This window comes from Canis aureus, chromosome 5 (assembly GCF_053574225.1).
Source record: "Canis aureus isolate CA01 chromosome 5, VMU_Caureus_v.1.0, whole genome shotgun sequence".
In the NCBI taxonomy this organism is placed as follows: domain Eukaryota; kingdom Metazoa; phylum Chordata; class Mammalia; order Carnivora; family Canidae; genus Canis; species Canis aureus.
In genome coordinates, this window is record NC_135615.1 from 11,467,213 (window position 1) to 11,479,490 (window position 12,278).

The 12,278-nt window shown below is 38.5% G+C and overlaps 1 protein-coding gene across 11 annotated transcripts in view; it reads left to right on the forward strand.

The window, feature by feature from the left end:
* The window catches only part of NEBL (nebulette), a 343,159-nt gene that overhangs the window by 243,599 nt on the left and 87,282 nt on the right, over positions 1–12,278 (forward strand). For 9 of the 11 annotated variants that reach the window (XM_077896873.1, XM_077896875.1, XM_077896874.1 and 6 more), the window contains one exon: positions 4,744–4,854. The exons of the other annotated variants lie outside the window; for them this stretch is intronic. In XM_077896873.1, the coding sequence (XP_077752999.1) occupies positions 4,744–4,854 (111 nt within the window). The remainder of the gene's footprint in view (positions 1–4,743; positions 4,855–12,278) is intronic. 11 annotated transcript variants of the gene reach the window in all.

Here is a 12,278-nt window from a genome sequence, read left to right on the forward strand (position 1 = left end):
TTTTGTTGTATTTGTTGATTCCCTTTATAAAAAAATGTTTCCTTTACATAGTTTGTATCCCTCATGCTACATTTTAGGTTAAAAATAATAGTGAACACATAGAAATGTTTACTGTGTGTCAGGTGCTATTCTATGCACTTCATATACATTTATATCATTTAATCCCCTTAACTACTCTGTGATATAGCCCCATTTTGGAGATGTGGAAACTGAAGCACAGAGGAGTTAAGTAACTTGCCTGGGATCACACAGCTGATAACATGGCAGATCCCCCACACGAACACGTATAGTCTGGCTTCAGAGTGTGGGTTCTTGATCACACATTGTATCACCTCTTTCTTACCATTTCCGCCACTCTTTTTCTTATTAAACGAGTTTACCTCTTCCTTCAGACTCTTCAATATCCTAGAGGATACCTAGGTAATTTTAAAATTGTCTGAAAATAAAGTGCTCTTGAAAAAGACTGAGCGTCGTTTTCCTTTGCAGAACATCTTTAAGTACTTTATTATTACAAATGTAAACGTCTGCTGTGTACTCAACTTGGCAGTAAGCTAATCTCAGCTGTGCAACATGAGGCTAAAAATACATAATATCAGGATTTTGCATGGCTGACCATGACTAATATATCCCCCCCCCCTATTTTTTTCCTCCCAACATCTAGTCCCCTAGCCACTTGCTGATAATATATGGACTACTTTATAAAGCAAATATGTACAACACAACACTTGATATGTGACAAACAATTGTGTAAGAAAGAAAGAATAGTCTCTTCTTATTTTTATGCTTGGAAAGATAACATTGTCAGGTATCTACATCCTCTTTGCTGTGAAAATGCACACGTTTTCTTACCTTTTTATGGTAGAAACAGAACTGTAGTACACAAACATGTGCAATGCAGGATTTAGTGTGAAAGATAATCCATACTGTATGTTGTGAAATCTATCTTTTTCCCCCCAGAATAAGTTGTCACTTATGTTGTTAACATGTGTTATGCTACAGTAGATTATGCCCTGTGGGGAAGACAGGTGTGTGCTCCCCACACTGCCCACTGTCCTAATTAGTCACTGAACTTGTTAGTAAGGAAACACCTGCATCCTGAATAAAATATCTATTTCAATAGAATAATATAATAACATTTCAATGCAGTGTAATAACATTTCTTGAGGTTTGTGTAAATCAATTTTATTGTGGCTAAAGTGCAGTTCTCCTAGCTTACCTGGTAATAAGACTAGCAAGAAAGTATTTGACAGTGTCTGAGAAAATTAAACAACTCACCTTTTACTCTGTCCAAATAGTATCAGATTTGTGGTAATTTAAATTAGAGTAGTATACAAATTGTGGAATTTCATAGTGTTCTGGGTTCTACTGAAAAGTATCCTAAACTGAGGACATTGGATCAAAATGCTATGCTAGTCAGTTTGTAAACATTCTCAGATGCTTATATCCAAACTAGAATGATAATGCAAAGTGAGCTAGATTAATGCTCCTTGAAGAAAATGACTGAAGGGAAGTCATTTAAAAAAAAGAGAACAATATGGAGATTTTAGGATGCCATTGTGTGAGATATCCCCATTAAAATTTTTATAAATAAAGACCACAAAGAAAATTTCTGAAAATGGTTGGACCATGCCATGAAATGATGAGATCCTTCTCACCAGGGCTATTTCAGGCAGAGGCTAAATAATCTCTTATCACAGAAGTAATACCGGCTACTTAAGCGCCTGAATTCAGGAGATGTTTGACAGCTTAGGTTTTTATCCGTAGTGGCTCCAGGGTCCTGCTTCAGGAGCTCCAGAGGTGTCTATGCTATGGTTATATATATATATGTGTTTATATAGTAGTTATAAAATATCTGTGGTTATATATGTGTCTATACAGTAGTTATAAAATATCCTGAAGTTAGAAATGTATATATAGATCTTATGCATATATATGACATAAAATATACTATGCTATCAAATATACAAGATGAATATATTTATTTCTTTCATAAACACATTTATATGTAAGTATATAAGACTATTGCAAGTGTCCATCACTAGTTAGGTGTCCAGTACCAAAGTGACCTTGATTCTCAAGGTATGAAGAAAACAGTGTTAATACAGGCAAATGCTACAAAATAATGACAAATCCTAAGAAATCAAATTTATCAGAAAATTTATTAGCTTGACACAATTTTCCATTAGCTATTTTAAGGATGAAAATTAATATGATAAATTAAAGTTCAGCTGCCTCCAATTTGATGTAATCTTAATTCTAAAGTGGTGCTTCGTTGCAGCTATAAATGAAATGACTTTTAATGCTGCAAGTAGAAAATTACATAGCCTTTTAAAGAAAGAGTGCTTTTTTTAATTGTGCTTCATGACTCACCATTTCTATGATAACCCAATAAATGATCAGCTGCATTGGTTATGTTTATGAAGTCACAAGTTACACAAATGAACCCAGGCACCCAGCAAAAAGGAGCTAGGTATATGCTATCTCCTTTTATTTAAAAGAAGGAACAAATCTGATAAAGGTCTCTTCTTGGCTTAATAGACCTAGTCACTCATTAAACTCCTCCTCCTTTTCCCCAAAATTATGATATAGAATCTAATGGAACTGACATAATGATTTTTGCCGACTTAAATGGAGGTCCTTAATGGGTTTCCTGTTTAACATAACTAATTGGTGAAAATGTAAAGATATGTTCATGAGAATTAGATATCCTGATGGATAAATCAATGGACAGACTAACAAGATAAGTGATCCTGGAATAACGTGGGGGTGCTGCATGTCAGTCCTTACAACCAACTAGACATGCAGGATTGGGTGTGAGAACAGAGCTGAGCAGAACTGAACAAGGCTTAAGGGCACTAGGTGATAGAAATCTCAACATAGCTATCAAAAGGAAAACACTATGATCTGTGGATGCATGACTAATAGCATATAGCACATGAAAGATCATAACCCAGACTAAATTGGACAGTTCTAATTAGGAGAGGTCAGACCATATCTGGAACATTCTGGACATCTTAAGAAAGAGTGAAGATTAATTGGAAATTGTGCAGAGGAGGGCATTTAGGGGTACAGGGGTTCAGGACCTTACTGTGTGGAGGAATGGGAGTCATTGACAGCTGTGCTCCCACATCTGAATTTCCATCTGGTGAACTAGATAGACTCTTCCTACCTGGCCACCCGGGGCCAGATTGGGGCTTCATTAAGGGGTGAGCTTTGTGTCACAGCTTTCACAATTCAGAGACTATGACCCCCCAATGTGAATTCCTCGCAGTTTCAGTAAACATTTTCAAGAAGAACTTGGTGGGGGAGCCAGAGAGGGGATTTAAATATTGATAGTTGTAAGAGATGCCTTTCTTTCTTTATGGTAAGATTTGATTATTTTATTTTTAAAAATTAGTTTTGTAAATATCCCTTTAATCCATTAAGCAAGTATATTATCTAAGTTAAATGAATGGTTAATACTGTTTATTAAAGCCCATGAAGGGTTTAAGTTCATGAGAATATCTAATAAACTCATTTATTCATTCATTCACTAAACATTTATTGCATTTCTACTCTCTGTCATTCACTATGATAGGCACAGGATATTAAAAGATGTGTAAGAAGATATAGGCATAGCTCTCAAAGAGCTAGTATTGGTAAAAAGTTTTTCCTTAAGTTGAGCTGTTATTCCTTTCCATTAAAAATTGATCTTATTTTGTTTTTGTGAATACTCTTCTAATTTTTCTCTTTAAATTGCCTTGATTTGCTTGTGTCAAGTTATTCTAACTCTGTTTAATATCTTTTTATTATAAAACTTGTATGTTTAAAATTACTTTTAAAATTATTTATTTATTCATTCCTGTTTAATTCTTTTTCATTCATTCATTGAGCAAATATTTATTGACCTTTACCTTTGTGCCAGGAACTATTTTGGGTTCTGAGCATTCACTGAGCTAGATAGTTATGCTCTAGTGAGGAAAGGCAGAAAATAAGTAATTCTACAAAAATAAAACAAATTGGAAATTGTGAAGGAAATACATAGGATAATGGAATAGACTGAGAATAAAGGGATAATTTCTTTGCTGTCTTCTGGATCTTCTTTTTTCTATCTCCGTTGTTGAGTTTGGTTATTTCTACTTTTGAAGTAATTATTCTTGCACCTTCTTTCCATCCCAGGAGGGAACAAATTGAAGTGGTGGCAATGGATGACATTGGCATAATGCTCATTTCCCTCACAGAGTACAGGCCTTGACATATCTCAGAAATCTGCCAGCATGTTTTATTTTCTCCCAAAGGTTAGGGTGTTTAATGAGGTTTATGTTATATTATAGCTGCGCCTACAGAAAGTCATAACGATTAATTAAAAAATGAAAAATTCACCTTTAAATGTCTGGTCATTTCCCCCACTTTGTCAGTTGCTTTTCTGAGATTTAAACCTTGGACATTTATGACCCTAAAAGCTAGAGATTTGGAAAGTTTCCTAAAACTGTAGCCGAGATTTAAGCTAGTTGAATAGGAGTGGGGATTTCAGCGTGTATATGGTCAAGGACTTTTGAAATAAATGGTAAAGAGCCAGAATTAGTAGTCTAACCTGAAGCACTAATCTTAAAGCATAGAGTGTATTCTCTTGTAGAGGCTTAGGCAATTATGACCACCAGTGGTGGGATTCAAGTACACAAACTCCTAGTAAAACACTGAAATTTAACAGGTAAGAATTTATTATACCCTTGAAGAAACTAACGATGATTTGTGTTTTTAAAGGTTGCCTATAAGCAGAAACATGATGCTGCCAAAGGATTCTCAGATTATGCCCATATGAAGGAGCCACCTGACATCAAACATGCCATGGAGGTCAATAAACACCAGAGTAATGTAAGGAAGCCATCTCTCATGCTGGAAAATTGTAGTTACCCACATCAGGGCTAATGGATACCTTGTTGAAATTTAAATATTACAGCACTCCTATTCAAAAAGGACTTTAAAATTTCTTTTTAAAAAATCAACATTGTCATAAGTTCATCTGAATTATTCTATCAAAAGTCACTAAAACCTTGCAGAATGCCTTTAAAATGTCACATCCCTGCAGATACTGGAAATTCTGTTTTGGACCTTTTGGGTTATTGGCATTTCTTAGAGTGCCCTTGACTTGACGGTGAAGCTCCTGTAGTTTCCAGTATAGAACTGTAGAAGAACTGGGAGAAAGGGCACCAGAAATCACTGGCCTTAGGAAGGGTCACTCACAAATGCCAGTGAAATAGTATCCCACTACTGTCTCTTTTGGAATGCGTATGGAGAGCAAACAAACTCAAGACCCCTGGAGAACAGGAAAGCAGTTGATGCCTATAGGCTGGCTTAGCAGCAGAAGCCATGGGAAAGGAAACAAGCCCATAGAAAATGAATTCTTTTATAAGTTACAAGTTAGCAGATTATAAAGCTGTAAGTTAGCAGGTGCATCAAAACTTTCATGTGCTTGCTCAATGACCACCACTATCCTGGTGGCCTAGAAGAATAATTTCTTCCTGAAATTTCAGTGGGAACTTATTTGTCTCCCCATTATGAGTCCTTTGCTGTCCAGGAGGAATGTACGGAACTGTTGGTTAGATTCTTTATGGGCTACCATCAGTTGGGATAAAGCTGTATGCCTTTGTTGGGCCAAGAAACTCCCTTTCTTTGGAGAGTACCTGAAACACCTTTGTCATCTTGCAGGGACTCTGGTCACCCATTTAGTTTTCTCACCAAATGGTGCTTTGCTGACTCTGTGTCCCCAGAGCCCCTGCTCTGCAGTGTCTCTTCCCAGAATGGCGATAGTTATCTGATATTAAATTGCAATAGATTGATGCTTAAGTAAAACCGGAACAACATTTTACATTTTAACTCCAATGTGTAAACATATGCCAGTACCAAGACAATTTCCCAAGATGGTTTAACCTTGATGAGAGATGAGAAAGCTACACGTCTGTAATTACAGCAAGGCCATTTTAAGGGGATGCTTCGGAGGAACGGTTTGCTTACAGAATGACGGTCATAATCATAATAACTACCACTTAGCTAGCAGGGCTGCGCAGCAGGAATTGTGCCCAGACTCTGATCATTTCCAACTCTCACAAAGTCCCTGTACAAAGTCCTATCCTGTAGATGAAGAAAAGGAGACAGAGTCAGACTCCTTTCTGTTATGTCCTGCTATCTCCCTCTTAAAAGTCATTGGTTGTTGGTCAAGAGTTTAAATGAAATTTTTAAAAAGTTTTTGTTTATTTATTTATTCACGAGAGACACACAGAGGGAGGCAGAGACACAGGCAGAGGGAGAAGCAGACTCTCTACGGGGAGCCTGATGTGGGACTCGATCCCAGGACCCAGGGATCATGATCTGAGTCGAAGGCAGATACTCAACACTGAGCCACCCAGGCGTCCCTTAAGTGAAATTTTAAAAATGTGGGGCAAAAGAGGTGATCATCAGAATTTAGATCAAGAGATTCAAGGCACTGCAGGAAAGAAAGCGGCTGTGGTGGTCTGGGAGGGGCGGGAGCGCATTACACGGACCCTCGGGAGGCCCTCTCCAACTCTATAATTCAATGAAATTCAAATACGGAAGTTCCTTATCATAGAACTGGGGTGATTATTTTAACTCTGCCTTTTCTTTTAAAAGGTCTTTGATTGAGGGATTGAGGGAATAGAGGATAAAGGCCTTTTCTCTTCCATTCAATACTGTGTACTTATGGGAGAAGAATGTATTTACTTACACTCCTCTGCCTACTTGGCTCAGCCTTCACATGCAAAGTTTGTCCATATAATAGGATTTAGAAAGTGTTTAAGACTATTTACTCAGATTTAAAGTGGGAATGATATTTGTATTCTACCTGCGAAGGAGTTGATATTCCCCTAGAGTCACGGCACTTAGAATAATACATTTGTTGTCCCTACAATATGAAATTTAAACACAGGTCTTGGAAGCCACAGAAAGGCAAGTACCTCTCCTGGTTCATAGGTGAGGCTAGCGTGTGTCCACAAAAGATGAAACTCTGGCTCCCACAAAACTTCAGTCCGGTGCAACTCCTTTGTAGAGAATCCGCTGGTAGAGTTACCCTTTCGTAATGTGGGGTGTCCCTCTATGTGATGCCTATAAATGACCTGATTTTACTGAAAATAAAATATGTTTCCACATGTACATCTGATTTACCCAGAAAGTGCATGTCGGCATCTTGGCTTACCTTTTTATGTTTCTACCAAGAGCGGCTTTCCAATATCTGTGAGAGAACCAAGGAACTGGGGCAACTGCAATTTAAACCTTTTAATTTCTACCTTCTTTCAGCTCAAACTTTTATGAGAACATTTATCATTGGGCCAAAGGGCAGGATTTTTCTGTCAGAATCATTCTCTCCCTGTGTCTTTGGAGGCATGAATAAGCAGAAGAGGTTTTGGAGAGGACTTCTGTTGGGGCCAACGGAATTCTCACCTCTGCATAACTGAGGATTTTGAGAGGAAGACTATTCTAGGGGCACTCGTCTCTTCTGTCGCTGCCATCCCATGCCCTGTGCCAAATTCAGGGAGCAAGGAACAGGGGAAAATCATTTATCTGAATACCCTCCACTGTAGCATATAGTAGGAAAGGAATTTGGAGTCAGACTACATATTCCCTGGATGATCTTGGACAAGTCACTCAATATCTCTAAATCTCAGTGTTCCCATCTGTAAAGTGGGGCAGTGATGTCTACCTCACTGGGCTCTCATGAGTATTAAATGGGATGGTATATGTCAAGGGCTTTGTAGAAGAGCAGCTCCATAAAACATGAGTTTTCTTTGGTCCTCCTCCAATTTTAAAGGGTGATTTGAGAGGTTAGGATGATTTCATGGCCAATTTGAAATATTAACAGGGCTAGCTTTAGAGAAGGGCCAACTCCATATGAAATTTATATTAAGAAGTATTTAGGTCAGAAGGGCATGTTCAAAATGTTCCTGAACCCATAGAACTACCTATCTTGCTGATACTCTAATCAAGAAGTGATTAAAAACAGCCAATCTAAATCCTTTTGTATTTTAAGGGATGTACCCCTGCCAAATTCTTCTAATGAAATTAGAGAAACTGGAGATAATCTATCCCGTTACTTTCCCCTAAAGATGGGCTTGAAACAAAAACCCCAGTAACATTATTAGTTCTCATCAATCTTATCAGAGACATGAAACTCAATAGTTCTGAAAGAAGTCAAACAAATTTTGAACTTCCATCTTGGGTTTTGTAAGTAATGTGGTCCATATAGACTTGTGATGAAATTGGAGTGGTAAACTCTTCCAAAACACCATATTGGTAATCAATTCAATGTGTATTAGAAGGAAATATTCAGCAAGGGAAACAAGAGACTTAATATTCAAGAATGATATATATACTTTCTTAATGGTAATAAAAACTTATCAGGAGATGAAATTTCTTTTCCATTGGAAAGTGAAAAAGCTTAGCGATAAATCAGTAAAACGATACTGGAAAAGCAGTCATGGTTCTTTGTGGTTCTCTGATGTGACTTATGATAACAGCACTTTGGGAGTTAGTATTAAAATAGATATGTTAGTGTTTTGTCCATCTCCAAGACAGAATAGTTGGTAATACCCATTCTGCCTTCTTCATAAGATTGTGGTGGTGGTAAAATTAACTCAAGAAGAGTAAAACTTCTGTCAGCTCTAAATGCTTTTTTAAAAAATCAATAATGACAATAATAATAATGAGAAAGATACAGCTCTGTGTTTTACTGCACTTTTTAGGAGACTGAAAACTTTTCTGCCTTCTGATGGATATCAGATCCTGCACTTATTTATATATAAAAGTTTACATTCTCTCATAAAAATAATGTTTACAATTTAATGCTTTGCTAGTTTTTTTTTTTTTGCATATAGCATGCCCAGCCTAAGACAGAATTTCCAGTCCATGTGCCTGATAATTCCTGGGGGCTTCTCTAATGTAAGAGTTTATGATAAAAGTATTTCTTGGGAATGACTGCACTAGTGCTTCAAGATTATAACTAAATATAGGCTACACTACTCCCTTCTGTTCCACAAACTTAAGATGTATAACCTTTCTAGTCTCTTCTCACCAGGAATCATGTTAACCTTCATCAGAGTAGCAAAGGGTATGATGGTTCTGGACCAGTTGGGTGTGATCTCCTTAAGTCCGCTCACCAGCCCTAACTCCTTGACAGGTGTTTGTCTGTGGCTGGCATCCTCGTTGTCCCCTCACCTCTCTATCTTGGCATCTCCAAGTACCTAAATCTGAATCTCTTATTGGCCAAGCCTAACTCAGAACAATACAAGGAAGGGGATTCTGGATACCTCATCCCAGTCTTGGGAGGGAATGCTAATGAAGTCTGGTTGGATACAGACAATGCAGCATAACAAGGGTGGGATGATGATTTAATGTGTTCGTGCATATAAAGTGTTCAGAACGATGCCTGGCACATTGAACCCTCTGCACAAATGTAAAAAAAAATGCAAAAAATGTAGATTAGAAGGAACAAGCCGAGATTAAAAGACAATAAAATGATAAAAGTACAAACTGAAGGACAAAGTGGACATGGTGATACAAGGAAGAAATTCAGAAACAAATTTTGATAGAATTATATCTTCATTGGAGGCAGTGAAGAACAGATTTGACCCTGCAGGGAAAATTGTGAAAGGGGACTCTGTTAGTCAGGCGTTTCCAGATTTAGCAACAGAACTCCATCTCAAGTTAGCTAAGTAAAACATGAGAATTTATTGGTTTACATAATTGGAAATTCAAGTGACCTTCAAGTATAACTGGATCCAGAGGCTCACAGAGTCCTTGGGACTCTTCCTCTCTACCCACCTCATGGCTTTGCTTTCAGACAGACTCTGTCTAGGTGGTCTCAAGAAGACTGCTGGTCTTTCCAAAATTCAATCATCCCCACAGCAGCTGATCTCAGAGGGAAGGACAGCAGCTCTTTCTCCCCCAGCCTCAGACGCATCAGTGACTCTGGCCCTCCTTGGGGTATATGTCTGCTCTCTTATTGAGCATGGTTTCCAAAGGGATGAGATGTCTGATTGGACAGCTGGTCATGTGGCCCCTCCGGTCACCATGAAGGTAGGCTGCATTGGACAGCCCCACCACATCACGTGGATGGAGGGAGGGGCAGTTTCCAAGTAAAAAACCCCAGGCAGATACAAAAATTACATTTGTCCATTACAGAGGCATAATGTAGGAAAATGACCCAGATATGTGGAAAAGTCCAAGGAAATATTTAGTGGGGAAAAAAAGGAGGAAGAGATCAAGAATGTATGGTAATAATTTCAGGTGTTCTTGAGGAAGAAACCACTATCAGTCTTTGCAGAGAAGACTATTGACATATATTATTAAAAAGAAGAAGCAGCTTGTTTTGGATACAAGATCAATGTATAAGGAAATGATCATCATATGATAATTACTTTGTTGTCTCATGTGGGACCTCTAGGAGGAAATGATGAAACTTCATTGAAATGTATAATAAAAGATTTAAAGAAATGAGGAAATATACCTTATTCTCTCAGGAACAGACTGAAATAGTATTGAGAGATTTTTCCTTAAGTCACTTTATAGTGGGGTACAATGCCCACTAAAGTTCCATTTGTTTCCTCTGTGGAACTTACTAGAATTATTCTAATGGTCATTAATGAGAATAAATAGTTAAAATTAAGAAAAATTTTGAAACAGAAGAACAGCAGACAGAGTGTGGTGGAACAGGTGTAAATCCCTATAGTCATATGTTTAAGAAATGTTGAGTGAGGCAGTGAATGTTAGGTCTTTAATATGCTACCTGGTCCATAACAAATGGCCGAAAATGGAGTTGATGAGTGGTGTTATTATTTCTCCTCTTCCTCTTTCTCCTCTTCTTTCTTCCCCTTGTCCTCCCTCTTCCCATCTCTCTAGTCCTGCTTTCCCCTTCTATGCTCTGAGGATGCAGGAGGGAACAAAACATTGAAATAAAATGAGGTAAACTCAATCATTGATCCTTGAGGTAAAGTCAAGCATTGACCCTTGAGCTTGTACCCATCCTGAGCCAATGATTTTCAGGAGTCCCTTTTTCTCTTCTTACTCAACAGTATTGCACAGAACCCCATCTTGTCATGAGAAGACAGCCTGAAGAGTGGAGGCCAGTCCGTTGTCCCAATACAGTGAGGTGTAGGGTTTGCATTTATTTTGGAAATAGAAAAAAGCACATCTATTCTTTGGCCGCCCACTGCCAAACCTCTCTTATGCCATGCACTGTTTTTATTCTTCCTGGGTGCGGACAGACTGCAGAACAGGGCAGAGATGTCCTGCAGGCCCCTGAGAGATAACCAGGCGAGCGTCTCTCAGCCCCCACAGCAGGTCAGGAGGAAGAAGAGGAGCACAGCACTGGGTCGGCCGTCGCCCTGTCCCCAGGGTCCCCAAGGTCGGGTATCCTTGCCGAGAGCCACGACCAGGAGTCTGGGGCCCTGGGCCTCCCCTCGGAAAGCCCTGTTCTGCAGGGCTATTCTGGAAGATCTGACTAGTGACAGAGCTTCCGTGCTGTTCTCCTGGGTGGCTCTGTGGTGTCCGCTTGTTTGAATTTGCAGCTCTTGTCAATCTTAATATTTGTTTTGAGTCACATATGCCGGCCTCTAATTTGCAATTTACATGGATGATGGGGCCCTATTCAGAGTCCTGCTCCTGCTGCCTTTGTGCCTCTCTCCTCTCTTCACGCAGTCATTAGGCTGAGCAGCATATAATTACATAACCCAAGCAAAGCTTAGATTTCTGGAAGGTTGCAGCTCTTTTCAAAAAGTAAGGGTTTCCATTTTTGTCTTCATTCTTTTCTAAACAAAAAGACATTACCCCCCTGTGGTTCTCTATGAATGCGGTGACTTAGAAACAGTTAGTCTCGTAGGTGGGTAGTAATTTTGGTTTGTTTTCACCTGAGAGTCAGTTTTTGTTTACACAGCTTGTGTTTAACTGAGTGCAAGCGGAGGTCGATTGGCCATCATTGGTGCATGAGCGGTGGTGTTATTTGAAGCCAATGAAACTGGCTTCATTTTAAATCCCTAAAGATTTAAAGTTCACCCAACAGTATAACTCAGCTTTCAGCCCATTTTCATGTTTCTTTTGATACCTGTGTGCACAAAACCTACCTGAATTACTTGTTAAGAGAAAGCCTGTGAAAACAGGTGTTCTTGCTGAAATTATGTTAATTCTATTGAAGTCACGCTCACTTGTTAGACAGATTTATGATTATAAACATAGTTTAAATGATAGTCTTGGTGATGAGGCAAATGTAAGCCCTTAAAAGAGTAAATAAAGAT